The sequence below is a fragment of the Eumetopias jubatus genome, unplaced genomic scaffold (assembly GCF_037043125.1).
Source record: "Eumetopias jubatus isolate StellerSeaLion01/CBP00866 unplaced genomic scaffold, mEumJub1_p1.0 scaffold_6, whole genome shotgun sequence".
In the NCBI taxonomy this organism is placed as follows: Eukaryota; Metazoa; Chordata; class Mammalia; order Carnivora; family Otariidae; genus Eumetopias; species Eumetopias jubatus.
This window is the reverse complement of record NW_028274812.1, coordinates 70,397,373-70,415,085: the sequence shown is the minus strand read 5'-3', so window position 1 is coordinate 70,415,085 and position 17,713 is coordinate 70,397,373. Positions and strand designations below refer to the sequence as shown.

At 38.3% G+C, this 17,713-nt stretch overlaps 1 protein-coding gene across 2 annotated transcripts in view; it reads right to left on the bottom strand.

Moving 5' to 3' along the window:
• Positions 1–17,713, bottom strand: part of RNGTT (RNA guanylyltransferase and 5'-phosphatase) — a 317,096-nt gene that overhangs the window by 162,065 nt on the left and 137,318 nt on the right. For both annotated transcript variants that reach the window (XM_028108105.2, XM_028108106.2), the window contains one exon: positions 35–103. In XM_028108105.2, the coding sequence (XP_027963906.1) occupies positions 35–103 (69 nt within the window). The remainder of the gene's footprint in view (positions 1–34; positions 104–17,713) is intronic.

Genomic DNA, 17,713 nt, shown 5'->3' with positions numbered 1-17,713 from the left:
ACACACACACACACACACACACACACGAACTTACTCCAATAGGCTGAAAAATAAGTCCATCCATTTCATGGCTGACTTCTTTGGCAAAATTTCCTTCAAGTAACTATAAAATAAATACACATATTTTTACAAATACAATAATCACTTAAAGAGTATTTTAATTTTTTGCAAAGTTTACAAAAATTTCTTATTATATAAGCTTTAAGAATTGAAATACAAAATGGGGAAGGTAGGTGATACAGAGGGATACATATTGCAAGATTTTTTTTTAACATATAAAGACTGTCACTCCGTGGCAGGCTAGGTATCTTGAACAACAGTCATAACTAAAACAACCAAAATGATGGATAAAATATTAAAAACATATTTTTAAATGCATTGCTGAGCCAGCATAAAAGGAAGGAAGACAGAGGCCAAAAGCAAAGTGAAAATAGAAATTCTGAGAAGTAATAAATACAGGGAACAAAATATAAAACATACACAAAAAGGAAACTGCAGAGAAACTTGCGAGGGATAGATGGAGGCTGGGGGGCAGGGGAGACATCCCCCAGAATCTGTAACCTTAAGTGAACTCAGACGTGGGATCACAGTCCAAAAATACATTATCTGTGCCTTCCCCAAACCCAATAGCAGAGGACTTTTTAAAAAAATTTTTTGTCCTATTTTGTTTTGTTGTCTTTTTTATATTTTTTCAAGCACAGAAATGCATTACAAGGGATACACAGTATAAAATACAAATGACAGTTTTTTTCAATGTCATTAAAGAGTAGGTATAGCCCCAAAGCTCTCTCTTTAGTTCTGAGCAAGTAGTTTTAAACGCTTCTTTCACAGATTTTTATTGTTTTGAAGAACTGAACATGCATATCACTGATGGAAGCCCTAACATTGATTTCTGTATTTCAAAGAGCCAGAGTCTGACCAATTTACAGCACAGTCAGGATAGGTCTGGGATTCAAGTACGTTGTATTCAAAATTTTGGATATGCTGTGTCTGATACATCTTTTTAATCACAATCACATCCTCTTGAAACCACTTCATCTACAGGGAGATTTGTATTCCAAAAGCAACAACCAAAATTTCAAGTTTATTTCACATGCAACAAAATCTGTTGAGTCTCCTCCCAAACTGGCTTCATCTTCTCTGCTACTTCATTCTTCAAAATCTGTAATTTCTCTAAACTGAAGGCAGTTCAGCAAAGAAAAACAAGAGCAATCCTACTTTCTAACAACTTTAAGACCACTCCGGGTTTGCATATCTAAATTCCCTTAAAACTGTAAAGCTCCTTAGTCAAATTCACAGGGACAGAAATTAGGGAGCCTGGGCAGGAAGGTGGGAGGGGGGCGGCGAGGGGAGAACAACGAGTTAGTGTTTAACAGGCACAGAGTTTCATTTGGAAAGATGAAAAAATCTGGAGATGGATAATGGTGATGGTTGCACAACAATGTGAATATCCTTAATGCCACTGAACTGTATGCTTAACAATGGTTAAAAAGTTAAATTTTATGTATATTTTAACATAATTTTTTAATTTTTTTAAGACTTTATTTATTTGACAGAGAGAGGCACAGTGAGAGCAGGAACACAAGCAGGGAGAGAGGGAGAGGGAGAAGTGGGGGGGGGGAGCCCGATGCGGGGCTCGATCCCAGGACCCTGGGATCATGACCTGAGCCAAAGGCAGACACTTAACCAACTGAGCCACCCAAGCGCCCCTAACATAATTTTTTTAAAAAACTGTAAAGCTCTTGAAGTTTCCTTTTTTGTTCTGTTTTTTCCTTTTACTACAACACTAAGAATTCTTTAAGTGGGGAGCTGGCAAATTAGGAATCTTACAGCCATATTATCCATAGTCTGGCCAAATGGGCAGAAATTTCAGGACAGTTCTTAGATCCATAGATTTGTCTCCAATGCACTCAGAGGTTTAAATGACCTAGTCAATTGAGAAGGCAATTTGCCAGAATAAAAAATTTCATGTGAATTAAAAACACTAATTTCTTATAAATTCCTTTTAAGAGAGGAAAAATAAACCCTAAGCATCAAAGAGTCAAAATATCAGCTTACATTCTTGCTGGAAATGTGGAAGGCAATGTTAGATTAAAACCTTTGTTTCATGTATGTGATACATTCATCCTAGAGGAAAAATTTTTGAAACTTGTATTCATATTGAGAAGCATATAAAGACCTTTGTGTTCTATTTCAACTTTTTTCAAATATCCATGAGCTAATGAAGGGTAAATGTTCAAGCAAAACAGAAAAGTATAACCTTAATACTTCTTGTAGTCTATCATGTAAGAAAAGGTAACCTGCTAAATTCATAGCAGAAAAATCTGCTGAGAAATAATGCAATGAAAACCAAATGCCACATCACCTTTAAAAAAAAAAAAAATAACAACAACAACACTTTTTTTTAAGTAGGCTCCACACCCAACCTGGGGTTTGAACTCATGACCCCAAGCTCAAGAGTTGCATGTTCTACCAGCTGAGGCAGCCAGGTACCCCTAAAAAACTTTTCAAAGGTTAAAAGAATTTGTCCTCCTTAATTGTAGGTACATCATTTATGGCAAACATAGCTTTTCCATTCTTAGATCAAAAGTCTCAAATTCATATAATGGATCATCCTGATACAAAGTATGTATAAAGTAACAGTAGAGAGTTGGCAAGACTCTAAATAATATGATGTTACCTACTGCAGAAATGAAAATAACTTCATTTTTTATTTTACTCTAACTTTTTATAAATCAGAAACCTCTTGGGTCAAAACAAGAAATAGTCCTTGTTTTTACTCGTTTTACTCCTTGTTGATTACTCCAGACAATATGTTTTTTAAGATTTTATCTATTTATTTATTTATTTATTTATTTGAGAGATAGTAAAAGAGATAGCTGGAGAGAGCATGAGCAGAGAAGAGAAGGAGAAGCAGACTCACCACTGAGCAGGGAGCCCAATACAGGGCTCAATCCCAGGAGAACCCTGACATCATGACCTGAGCCAAAGGCAGACACTTAACCAACTGAGCCACTCAGGCGCCTCCCTCTCTTTTTTTTAAGACTTTATTTATCGAGAGAGAGAGAGACAGAGATAGCAAGAGAGTCTTTCTTTACTTAACATTTACAGTGGCACCTATCATGTATCAAGGACCTATAATAAGTGTTGTGCTTGGTTCTTAACATATATACCATTTAAAATACATAATTCCTCACAAGATATGTATTTCTGAGTTTTGTATTATTATTTAACTTGCCAGAAAAGGAAACTGAGGCTATCAGAGATTAGGTAACTACTTTCAAGTCAGACAGCTAAAAAACACAACAGATTTCTGAGATGAAAACTTTAAAATGAGACACGAAGAACTGAAAGATATAAAAAACAGTATCAGAGAAAAAGAACACTAATCAATGGGAATAATAATCAACGGGATTATCAGCACACTGAAGACAACAAAGGAAAGAATCATTGAAGGAGAAAGAATCTTGAGGAAGAAAAGTGTATCACTTCTTCCAACTGAAATACAAAAAGAAAATGGGGGAGAAGAAACAGAATCAAAGCTGAGAGATTAAAAAGATGTAACATCTGTACAACTGGAGTGATTTTTAAAAAGAAAGTGATAAGGAAACAAGAACAATTGGAAGGAATGATGCCTCAGATTACTGCAAAATTAAACACACATTTGCACAAGCATACTTCCCAATAGTAGCCTAGGAAACAAGAAGGATTTAAGAAAAAAGTAGTCAAACCACAGTAGGAAGGAAAAAAACTTACATGCAGAGGTAGAAAAATAAGAATGACTGCAGACTCTTTGTCATGAATTATATAAGCTAGGAGATAATAGAATACCAGCTTTAAAATGAAGGGTTTACTGGTAGTAACCTCTTTGAAACATCCCAGGAGTACCTTTAGGGATGAAATTCTGCATGAGTATCCAACTTGGCAGCTCTCCTAGTTTGACATCCATAAGCTTCTGCCCTGGCAGCAGTCCAAAACAAAGCCACGTGAAGCTGTAGCAAACCAGGGAGCCCAAGATGGCTGACAAAGGAGGCTGGAAATCCCTGACCGTATAAGGAAGAAAAAGCATGAAATCCTGGTCCCAAGAAATCCCCACCCCAAGTAATAAATATTCTACCCCCTAGTTAACAACTGTCAATACAAGATAGAAACCCAAACCCCCGGGGCACACAACTCTATCTCTGCCTCTCTCTGTTTCTGTCTCTCTCTGACTCTCTCTCTCCCTCTCTCTCATTCGAGCTCATGGGCTCTCATCTCTACTTTTCACCTAATAAACTTTCCTGCTTATGTTGCTCATCCACTGTGCTGCATGTCTGTCCTTGAATTCGTTCTTATTACAAGACCAAGAACCTTCAGTAACTCCTTTGTCTGGCTCGGTTGAGGCCCCACAGTCCAGGGTCTCCCCAGTTCACCCAGCAACACTTACAGAACACCAGCAGACAGAAAATCAGTAAGAATATGGAACACTACAGCAACACTAAACAACGTGACCTAGCTGATATTTACGCAACACTCTATCCAACAACAGGAAAAAACACTTTTTTCCAAGTGCATAGAGCACATTTATAAATCAAAGTCATACAAAGTATATTCTCTGATCACAATGAATTAAATATCAAGAAAAAGATATCTGGGAAAATCCCCCAATGTTTGGAAACTTAATAACACACTTGTAAATAATCCATGAATAAAAGAAGAAATCAAAAGGGAAACGTAAGTATTTCAAACAGAATGAAGATGAAAACACAGTAACTGAGATTTGAGGGATGTGGCTAAAGCGCACTTAAGGAAAATTTATTGTACTAGATGACTAATCAGAAAAGAAGTAACAAATCAATGATATCAGCTTCTACCTTAAGAAGCTAAGAACTCTAGAGAACTTAGAAAGTTCAGAAAAAAGAAAGAGCCACCTATGCTGAAATCATAAGCCCACTGAAGAGAATCATGTACCCCTAAAGATATAGTTGAAGACGGCACAGTCTCAGTTCACTGGATGGCAGAGAAGTTGATGAAATGTCTGGATGAAGTGTCACACAAGTTTTTAAGAAATGGCTGTTGTGGTTAGAAAGCAGTATGTCTGCATTTAAAACTTTAAAGTAGGAATAGTAGCCAGAAATAAGTTGCCAAAGTCAAAGTGACTAAATCAAAAGAAAATCACGGAGATGTAAATTGCAAAGAAATGGAAAAGCCAGGGTAATAAATAGATGAAACCAAACATAGGGAAGTTGTATTCAACAAGGGTGATAGGCAGTCTGAGAGAAGACCAAGGAGTCAAAAAGAGTTTAATACACAGTTAAAGTATCATGGGTTGAAAACTCAGCTTTTATTTTAATAACTTAAATAGCAGGTAATTTTAAAACTCACTTTGGTATTCTTTTGTCAAAATAGAATGTCCTACACTTTTAAGCTACTGTGGTTTTTTCCTCTTCTATACTTTAAGTAAAACTTATTTATGAGTTGCACTGGTATTCTTACATAAAAAGTGCTAGCCTAAGTTTTTCTTAATTTATTAGATGATAACATCTCAATAAAAATAAAATTTCAAGTAGTGTTCACTAGGTAGATATTTCCTGACTGCCGACTAATGTTAGAAATCCAGTTAGCATTAAGGATATTGGGGACCCAATGATAATATAAGCCTAGGCCAATATACCTAAATAATACCTTAATTTTAATTCATTAGTAAAAACATTAAATGCAATGATGTCATTAGCCATTTCCTGTCAATCTTTCTACAGAAAGTTCAACTTAAGGGGCACCTGGGTGGCTCAGATGGTTAAAGCGTCTGTCTTCGGCTCAGGTCATGAACCCAGGATCCTGGGATCAAGTCCCGCATCGGGCTCCCTGCTAGGTGGGGAGGCTGCTTCTCCCTCTGACTCTGCCTCTCTCTCTCTGACTCTCATGAATAAATAAATAAAACATGTAAAAAAAAAAAAAAAAAGAAAGTTCAACTTAAATTACCCAAGTTGTTTTTAAAATGCTTCTAACAAATTTCTTAAAAGCTATCTTACTTTTAAAATATAAAATTTTAACTGCAAAACCCTGGAGAAGCTTTAAAGTGGAATATGTGGTGAATTATCCTAAACGAGGATACATTCTTTTTCAGAATTATAATCTTATCTTCCTCCAGATTAAATTAGAAGAAAATTAGATAAAAGGTAAAATAGCAGACATAATAAACCAAAAAATTATTAATGAAGCATGATAGTGTGTCATAAAGTTTTATAAAATTTTTTTTTAAAGATTTTATTTATTTGACAGAGAGAGACACAGCGAGAGGGAACACAAGCAGGGAGAGTGGGAGAGGGAGAAGCAGGCTTCCCATGGAGCAGAGAGCCCAACGTGGGCTCGATCCCAGAACCCCGGGATCATGACCCAAGCCAAAGGCAGATGCTCAACGACTGAGCCACCCAGGTGCCCAGGTTTTATAAAATTTTAACCTGCTTACCTATGAACATACTCCCATCACTGGAATACCATCTGAAACATCCTAGAGAAGGCATGTAACTATCTATTGACCAAAACTTGGTGGAAATGACAAAAGGTTATATACCAGGTTATGGACTCTGAATTGGTATTTTATGTGTCTATGAATCAGAAAGTAATTGGAAACCAAATCATTATAAATGCATAAGCAGAGAAAGATAATGCAAAAGGGCTTGAAATTAGAAACATAACAAAACAGAAACTGCAAAGTTACAAAGCATGGAAAGGGACCTTTTAGAAGTAAGTAAAATGATAGCTTAAAACTACAATGAAGAAGAAAATGAATCCACAGTGGAACTGAGAATGCAAATTTGCAACATCGATTCATTCAAGGAAAGAAAAATACACTAAGGGAATACTTAAACAAGAAAAGAATAAACTATCTCCACCTTCCCGTTTTGGACTATTCTACTCACATCATTTTCTGAGCAGATATCCCCACATAGCTCCCAATTGACTGCCTAAGAATACTCAATATAGTAGCTTATATCTACTTATTTAATTGTGCTTTCATAACTCTCTTAAAATTCGTGGCTTTACTTCACCAATCCCCCCAAAATGGAAATTTCCCCTCAGCTGGATATTACTGTTCATCCTTTTTCATTCCTAAAGCCTAACTTCTGGTTTAGGCTAAGATAACTCAATGTTTCTATACCCTAAATATTCTTCTAATCAGTACAAAATCAGTCTACAAAACTCATCCTTTTTGCTCACCAAAAAGCCATGATCATTATCTCCTTTTGAAAACAATGATTTGATTTTCATTATTTACCACTGTTGATTCAACAACTATATCATTAAAGTTAGCTAATCAAAATATAAATAGCTTCACTGGCTCTTTCAATCCATATTACTACAATTAAAATTAAGCTTAAGAATTCTGATGAATCCCACATGACAAGTTAGAAAATCTAAGAACAAAATTTCTCTAGGAAATATAGGTTCTTTATTATTTTTAGTAGCTGTTAATCTTACTTTTACCAAAATTCCGTCATAATTCTACAAAATAAGTCAACTCACCCTCATGGAACAAGCAAAGTCTTTGTGCCAGACTTCTTTCTCATCTCATAACTGAGGCATCATTCATTTATTCAACAAACATTCTTTTGGTGCCAATAACTCACAGCCATTCTATCAAGTGTTTGAGATTTAAAAGAGATCTATCAGTTTTTATCCTGGAAGAGCTAGTGTCAGGGTCTAGTGTGGAGGTCCCAAACTCAAACGTCTGTAGATGCCAGGCCATGAACCTGAACAAGACTGGGTATAAGACAACAGAGACTAGTAAGAACTATGATGAACGGGAGAGTACATCTTCATCTACAAGCAAACTCAAGGTTTTTTAAGTATTATAGGAGCTTCAACTTTCTGGAGCCTACCAGTTTATGACTTGTGGTTAATATGGATCTAAATATACATAAAAGAATCATTTTACAGTAAAGTGCATTTAATAGAGCTGTTTAAAGACTTTGGAGGGGCACCTAGGTCATTAAGCGTCTGCCTTCGGCTCAGGTCAAGATCCCAGGGTCCCAGGATCGAGTCCCGCATCAAGCTCCCTGTTCAGCGAGGAGCCTGCTTCTCCCTCTCACTCCCGCTGCTTGTGTTCCTTCTTTTGCTGTGTCTCTGTCAAATAAATAAATAAAATCTTTAAAAAATAAAAATAAAGACTTCTGAGAAAATAAAAAAGTACTTATAATTTCATCTCTCATCCAGTTGTATCCAAATGTTTACTGAGTACTAATCATGTATCCATGAAAACAAAACAAAACAGATGAGAAGAGGTAAAACATCTAAACACTATATGCCAGCACTTTTCTAAGCACTTTACATATATTAACTCATTTTAGCCTCATAACAATATTATGAAATAGGGGCCATTATTATCCCCATTTTTTTAAAGATTTTATTTATTTATTTATTTATTTATTTATTTATTTATTTATTTATTTATTTATTTAGAGCAAGGGGGTGAGAGAGAGAGCACACGCTCTGGGGCACACATACAAGCTCTGGGGGTGGGGGGGAAGGGAGAGGGAGAGAAAATCACAAGCATATTCCACACTCTGCGTGGAGCCCATCACAGGACTCGGTCTCATGACCCTGAGATCATGACCTGAGCCAAAATCAGAAGTCGGCTGCTTAATTGATGGAGCCACACAGGCACCCCTAACCCCATTTTAACGGTGAAGTTTAGAACTTGCCCAAAGTCACCCAGCAAGGAACTGAGAATCCAAAATCATTCTGGCTCCAGAGCCCATGTTCTTAACTGCTTTTCTATGCTAGTGCATCACATTCCCAGAAATCTCCTAATCTCTCATCTAGGTTATATGCTCCTTCAACATTGTCTCATAGCACCCTGCGCTTCCTTCTACCACAGGATTTTCCTCTTAATTGTCTGACTACCAAACTGAGCTGTGGGCTTTTTGAGATAAATAAAACCAAACACGTATCATTGTTATTTTCAGCATCTTATCGTAATCTGGCACAGAGTAAGTCCTCACTTCGGCAAACTGTACTGAATAAATATAAATGAACAGCACAGTTTTGGGACCAAATAAAAACAAGCCAGGAGCACCTTGGTGGCTCAGCTGGTTGAGCATCCAACTCTTGATTTTGGCTCAGATTATGGTCTCAGGGTTGTGAGACTGAGCCCCAAAAGTCAGGCTCCATACCCCCATGTGGAGCCTGCTTAAGATACTCTCTCTCTCTTCCTCTGCCCCTTCCCAACCCCAAATACATGCTCACTCTCTCTCAAAAAAAAATGTTTAAATAAAAATTTAATAAATTAAGTAAATAAATAAAAACAAGCCAATAGATATAGATAGAAAACACATGGAATAACACCCAGTGCTCCATGCAGAACGTGCCCTCTTTAATACCCATCACCAGGCTAAAACCCATGCTTCCACCCCCTCTCCCTCTAGAACCCTCAGTCACTGGGTGTTATATGCAAACAATGAATCATGGAACACTACATCAAAAACTAATGATGTAATGTATGGTGATTAACATAACATAATAAAAAAAAAGAAAGAAAACACATGGAATTAGCCCAAGAAACTGTGAAATGAAAACATAAAAAAATTGTTAAGAGCACTTTAAAAGCTGTTAATATATGTACAGATTATTAAAGGGGTAAGATTATTTTTAAAGATTTTATTTATTTATTTATTTATTTATTTATTTGAGAGAGAGAGAGAGAAACAGCATGAGAGGGGAGATGGTCAGAGGGAGAAGCAGGCTCCCCACTGAGCTGGGAGCCCAATGCGAGACTCAATCCCAGGACTCTGGGATCATGACCTGAGCTGAAGGCAGTTGCTTAACCAACTGAGCCACCCAGGCGCCCTAGGGGTAAGACTTTTTAAAAGATGAAATCCTCTCTCATAGTTAATAACTTTCTCATCAATCATCCCTTATTACTTTCATTATTTTCAGCAGGGATAACACTAAAAGGGTCCTAACTGGTCTTGCTTATAGTTTAACTTCCTCTTTCCAAACTATTTCTACTCACCTCCACTAGAACTTTCTAAAATAATTTGTTACGTGTCATAATCACAACTAAAAAGCTTTGAGTGCTCCTCACTGCCTATACAGTCCAAGCTTCGTTAGCATGGTTATTAAAGTACTTTTTTTTCTGGGAAACTTCTCCTAAATGTTTTCCAGAATGTTTACACAGATTGCAGCTGGTAAAAAGTATAGGTAAATATTTCCTTTGTGGGTAAAAGAGCATGACCTACAAATCTGGAAGAAAAATAAGCACTTTTGGAAAGAATACAAGAACAGAAGGGGTACTTAACCATAAACACATATGTAATGCAATAAAAATAAAATTAAACTACATAAGTGGCTGGTCTGAATGTCGCAAGAAAAGGGACAAAAATTAGAGAAACGAAAGAAGTTAAATATTTGTAATTTGAGCATACAGGGAGAATCATTTTTATTTTTAAAATAAAATTTAAGACTTTCAAACAAAGAGCTACCTGGTAAACTGCAAAACAATACTACATCTCATTCAAAAATACATCCTTTGTTTGAATAGGTGTGTACTAAAGAATTAACTTTACCAAAAGAGAGGTCTAGCCTTTGCCCTCCACTACCAGATGATCTCTAGGCCCCTGGAATATATTGCCTGACAAGCATATCTTTGTTTGCCTGAGGTGTCCAGCCACCAGAGACTCTACAATGTGATTTACAATGGAGACTCTGGAACATGCCATATCAGTTCTGCCCTCCAAAGGAACTAGAGACTAAATCTATTAGCCCAAACCTCTTAGAAGGGCTGAAGACTAAAGGTCAGCCATGCAGGCAATATGTGACTGAACTACAATATGAAATTTGGACACCAAAGGATCCCTGGTTGGCAACACCCTTTCGGTACTGTCAATGCATCTTAGCCAGAAGTAGTTGTAATGCTGTCCATGACTCCCCAGGAAGAGACCACCAGAAGCTTCAAATTTGGGCCCCTCCCAGATTTTGTCCCATGCAGTTCTTCCTTTGTTATTATAAAACTGTAATGATAACTACAGTGTTTTTCTGAGTCTCTGAGTCATTCTATTGAATTATCAAACCTGAGGGAATCCCTGGGAACCCCAGAATTTGTAGACAGCAGGTCTGAAGCAAAGGGGGGCCTGGGGGCCAAAACTTGTAGCTAGAGTCTGAAGTGAGGGCAGTCTTGTCCTGAGCTCATTGCAGTAAGTTTTTGTCACTAAACTTCTCTAGATGATACAATTTGGACTGTCCTCAAAGTCATAATGATCAGCAGAAAAGCATGACTTCCTTTATTGGGCATTACTGCCAAGAGGCTGTTCAAGAAGTGGCAGACTAGGGCGCCTGGGTGGCTCAGACGGTTAAGCATCTGCCTTCGGCTCAGGTCATGATCCTGGGGTCCTGGGATCGAGTCCCGCAGCGGGCTCCCTGCTCCTTCGGAGCCTGCTTCTCCCTCTGCTTCTCTCTCTCTCTCTCTCTCTCTGTCTCTCATGAATAAATTTAAAAAAAAAAGTGGCAGACTATAAAATGATGCCATAGTTCCTCTGTCGGTTGATGGGTAAAGTGACCCAGTTAGCCACCACACAAGACCTTTAAGAGACAATGAGTACCTCTGGATGAGGATAAACCATACTGAGATGCCAAACGGCATTTATCTGTAAATTAAACATGATCTACAGCCTAATAACATAGAGAAAATGGTAGTAAGACCTTAGGAAATAAACTTTGCTTTCCACAATATAAAAACGCATGTAACATTTCCCTTATTCTTTGTATCAATTTTAAACTAGCATAGAAATCATATAAAAATAGGATGTAAGATTTATATCTAAAATGCTGCATAAAATACTTCATGAACAAAACAGCAAAATACATTATTATTTCTGTTACAGTGATTTTTCTTCCTATACTTAGAAGTTAGGCATTTAACAACAATTTAATGAACAAAGCAATTACATGGTTCACTAGAATTTTACATAACACTTTTTTTTAAAGATTTTTATTAATTTATTTGTCAGAAAGAGAGAGAGAATGCACAAGCAGGGAAAGTGGCAGGCAGAGAGAGAAGTAGTCTCCTGAGAAAGGAGCCCAAAGCAGGACCCGATCCCAGGACCCTGGTATCATGACCTGAGTCGAAGGCAGACACTTAAATGACTGAGCCACCCAGGCGTCCCTTTACGTAACACCTTTAAAGAAAACTTGCTTTCACTAATTATATTGTCATTAGTCTCCTATGTCCACGTTACAATTCTTACTAGTTCTCTTTTATGCATCTACTTACAGATCATTTCCCAGAAAGGTCTCAACCTACTTCAGCCTGGTGAGATGTTCTCTACCTCTCATGGGGTACAAACATGTGTGAACAGTATAGGTGGACACATATGTGCACTCATAGTCCCTAGACTAAGACTAGAAATTCTAAGGACATGCAAAAAGAAAGGCAAAGGATAAAAATACGAAAAGAAATGAAAATCTTCGTGAATGAGGAAAAGGAATGGGTACAACCAGTGGAAGAAACCCATAGCTTTGGGGAATTTGACACAAAATAATAGGTTTCAGAGATAAGACTAAGCAAAGTATATTTTAGGTACTAGAAAAGCAATGCGCTTAAACCAGTAACAACCCCATTCTGGATGTATTACTCTTTTGTTCTTAAGTATATAAAACTGAGTCATTCAAGATTCTACTTGAAAATAACATCTAAAAATATCTTTGGGGGTGCCTGGGTGGCTCAGTGGTTAAGTATCTGCCTTTGACTCAGGTGATGATCCCAAGACTCTGGGATCGAGCCCCACATCAGGCTCCCTGCTCAGCGGGAAGCCTGGTCTCCCTCTCCCACTCCCTCTGCTTGTATTCTCTCTCTCACTATGTCTCTCTCTGTAAAATAAATAAAAATCTTTTAAAGAATAAATAAACAAATAAATTTAAAAATATAATAAAAATAAAAATATCTGGGGCGCCTGGGTGGCTCAGATGGTTAAGCGTCTGCCTTCCCTCTCTCACTATGTCTCTCTCTGTAAAATAAATAAAAATCTTTTAAAGAATAAATAAACAAATAAATAACAAATATAATAAAAAGAAAAATATCTGGGGCGCCTGGGTGGCTCAGATGGTTAAGCATCTGCCTTCGATCCCGGGGTCCTGGGATCGAGTCCCGCATCGAGCTCCCTGCTCCTTGGGAGCCTGCTCCTCCCTCTGCCTCTCTCTCTCTCTCTCATGAATAAATAAATAAAATCTTTAAAAAAAAAAAAAGTTTAAAAAAAATTTAAAAAATTAAAAATAAATAAATAAATAAAAATATCTTTGGAATCCTCCTAGAATCAATAATAAAATCTAACTATATCCTCATAAAACAATGATCTACAATACACCAATATTTTTAGAAAAAGTGACCCAGATATGTGAGTATTTAAACCTCATCTTTTTAAAGGGCTAGTATCCAAAATCTATAAAGAATTTATCAAACTCAACACCCAAAGAATAATCCCATCAAGAAATAGGCAAAAGACATGAACAGACATTTCCCCAAAGAAGACTTTCAAATGGCCAACAGGCACATGAAAAAATGCTCAACATCATTCAGCATCAGGGAAATACAAATCAAAACCCCAATGACAGCTGAGGAGTCCAAGATGGCGGAGGAGTAGGAGAACTCAATTTCATCTGATCCCAGGAATTCAGCAAGATAGCTATCAAAACATTCTGAACACCTGTGAACTCAACAAGAGATGGAAAAAAAGAATAGTTGCAACTCTACCAATAGAAAAGTGATCACTTTCTGCAAGGTAGGGGGTGCGGAGAAGTGAATCCAGGCGGTATATGGGAAGACAGACCACAGGGGGAGGGAGCCTCCATCAGCAGGCTATTAGCAAGTGATAGAACAGCAGAGAACAAAATTGAAACTTTTAGAAGTCTATTCCAGTGAGGGACATCATTCAGACTGCATTTAGGGGGTGGAACCCTCACTGGGACAGTGTGGTCTCAGGATTCTCGGGGTCACAGGAAGACCGGGGGTGCTTGAGTATGGCAGAGCTCCCAGGTATCTGAGCGGGGAAGCCAGCTGCAAAGAGTGAGCCCAGGAGTGAGTTCTTAGCTCAGGGTTGCCATAAACCATGATCCACGGCACAGTCGGGCGCCACTGCTCTTCGAGCAGGGGCCCAATAAGCAGCAGAACCTTCAAGACGACCCTTCCTCCCCGGGAGGAACAGCGGGAGAAGCAGTGCGGGAGTGTGCTAGGTTTGGAGACTGGAAACAGTGTAGTCTGCCTGACACAGAAATGCTCAGTCACAGGCCGGGGGAGCACGGAGTGCAGCTGGAGACCAAGGAGACAGGAGTGATTGACTGCTTTTCTCTGAGGGCACACTGAGGAGCAGGGCCCCGAGCTTTCGGCTCCAGGGCAGAGAACTGGGAGGCCTCCAATTTCATTCCCATCCTCTAAAGCTGCAGGGAAAGCCTTAGGGAACAAAAGCCACAAAGAGCAAACCCAAGCAGATTGCTTAGCCTGGCCCCTGGCAAAGGCAGTGCAACTCCGCCTGGGGCAAATGCACTTGAGAATCGATGCAACAGTGTATCAGTGTGTCATTCAGTGTGTCATTCAGACCCTTATTTCCTTGTTGATCTTCTACTTAGATGATCTGTCCATTGCAGTGAGCAGGGTGTTAAAGTCCCCTACTATTATTGTATTATTATCAATAATACAATAGAAGATACAGAAGACCAAATAATGGAGAAAAAGAAGCTGAGAAAAAAGAGAGATACACATCTACTGGATCATGAGGGGAGAACCTGAGAGATAGGTGAAACCATAAAGGAAAACAAATTTAGAATAATTCGGATGCCAGAAGAAGAAGAAAGAAAGAGAGGGGCAGAAGGTATATCGGAGCAAATTATAGCGGAGAACATCACTAATCTGGGGAAGGAAACAGGCATCAAAAACCAGGAGGCACAGAGAACCCCCTCAAAATCAGTAAAAATAGGTCAACACCCTCACATATAATAGTGAAACTTACAAATCTCAGAGGCAAAGAAACTCCTGAAAGCAGCTCAGGACAAGAGGTCTGTAACCTACAAGGATAGAAACATTAGATTGGCAGCAGACCCATCTACAGAGACCTGGCAGCAAGAAAGGACTGGCATGATATATTCAGGGCGCTCAATGAGAAAAATATGCAGCCAAGAATACTTTATCCAGCTAGGATGTCATTCAAAATAGAAGGAGTGACAAAAAGGTTCCAGGAGAAACAGAAACTAAAAGAATTTGTGATCACCAAACCGGCCATACAAGAAATATTGAAAGGGGTCCTCTAAGCAAACAGAGAGCCCAAAAGTACACAGACCAGAAAGGAACAGAGACAATATACAGTAGCAGTCACCTTACAGGCAATACAATGGCACGAAATTCCTGTCTTTCAATAGTGACACTAAATGGGCTAAATGCCCAATCAAAAGACAAAGGGCATCATCAGATTGGATAAAAAAGCAAGACCCATCAATATGCTGTCAGCAAAAGGCTCATTTTAGACCCAAAGACACCTCCAGATTTAAAGTGAGGGGGTGGAATACCATTTATCATACTAATGGACATCAAAAGAAAGCTGAGGTGGCAATCCTTATATCAGACAAATTAGATTTTAAACCAAAGACTGGAATAAGAGATGAGGAAGGACACTATATCATAATTAAAGGGTCTATCCAACAAGAAGATCTAACAATTATAAGTATTTATGCCCCTAACATGGGCGCAGCCAATTATATAAGCCAATTGAAAACAGAATCAAGGAAACACATTGATAATAGTACAATAATAGTAGGGGGCTTTAACACCCCGCTCACTGCAATGGCCAGATCATCTAAGCAGAAGATCAACAAGGAAATGAGGGTCTGAATGACACGCTGGACCAGATGGACTTCACAGATATATTTAGAACATCTCACCCCAAAGCAACAGAATACACATTCTTCTCGAGTGCACATGGAACATTCTCCAGAATAGATCACATCCTGGATCACAAATCAGATCTCAACCGGTACCAAAAGACTGGAATCATTCCCTGGATATTTTCAGACAACAATGCTTTGAAACTGGAACTCAGTCATAAGAGGAAAGTTGGAAAGAATTCAAATGCATGGAGGCTAAGGAGCATCCTATTAAAGAATGAATGGGTCAACTAGAAAAGTAAAGAAGAATTAAGAAAATTCATGGAAACAAATGAAATGAAAACACAACTGCTCAAAACCTTTGGAATGCTGCAAAGGTGGTCCTAAGAGAGACATATGTAGCACTACAAGTCATTCTCAAGAAACAAGAAAGGTCTCAAATACACAAGCTAACCCTACACCTAAAGGACCTGGAGAAAGAACAGCAAATAAAGCCTAAACCCACCAGGAGAAGAGAAATAATAAAGATTAGAGCAGAAATCAACGAAATAGAAACCAAAAGACCGGTATGACAGATCAATGAAACTGGGAGCTGGTTCTCTGAAAGAATTAATAAGATTGATAAACCCCTGGACAGACTTATCAAAAAGAAAAGAGAAAAGACCCAAATTAATAAAATCATGAATGAAAGGGGAGAGATCACAACCAACACCAAAGAAATGCAAACAATTATAAGAACATATTATGAGCAACAATATGCTGACAAATTAGGCAATCTGGAAGGTATGGATGCATTCCTAAAGAGTATAAACTACCAAAACTGAACCTACCAAAACCTGAACAGACCCATAACCAGCTAGGAAATTGAAGCAGCAATCAAAAATCTCCCAAAAAACAAGAAACCGGGCCGGACATCTTCCCAGGGGAATTCTACCAAACATTTAAAGAAGAAATAATACCTATTCTCCTGAAGCTGTTTCAAAAAATTGAAATAGAAAACTTCCAAACTCTTTCTATGAGGCCAGCATTACCTTCATCCCAAAACCAGACAAAGACCCCACCAAAAAGAATTCCAGACCAATATCCCTGATGAACATGGATGCAAAAATTCTCACCAAAATACTAGCCAATAGGATCCAACAGTACATTAAAAGCATTATTCACCATGACCTACTGGGGTTTATTTCTGGGATGCAAGGGTGGTTCAACATTCACAAATCAATCAACGTGATAGATCACATTAACAAAAGAAGAGACAAGAACCATATAATCCTCTCAATAGATGCAGAAAAAAACATGACAAAATATAGCATCCTTTCTTGTTTAAAACTCTTCACAGTGTAGGGATAGAGGGAACTTACCTCAATATCATAAACGCCATCTATGAAAAACCCACAGCGAATATCATCGTCAATGCAGAAAAACTAAGAGCTTTTCCCTTAAGGTCAGGAACACAGCAGGAATGTCCACTATTACCACTACTGTTCAACATAGTACTAGAAGTCCTAGCAATAGCGATCAGACAACAAAAAGAAATAAAAGGTATCTGAATTGGCAAAGAAGTCAAACACTTACTCTTTGCAGATGACACAATACTCTATGTGGAAAACCCAAAAGACTTCACCCCAAAACTGCTAGAACTCATATAGGAAATCAGCAAAGTGGCAGGATATAAAATCAATTCACAGGGGCGCCTAGGTGGCTCAATCATTAAGCATCTGCCTTCGGCTCCGGTCATGATTCCAGGGTCCTGAGATCAAGCCCCACATTGGGCTCCCTGCTCTGCAGGGAGCCTGCTTCTCCCTGTCCCACTCCCCCTGCTTGTGTTCCCTCTCTTGCTGTGTCAAAATAAATAAAATCTTAAAAA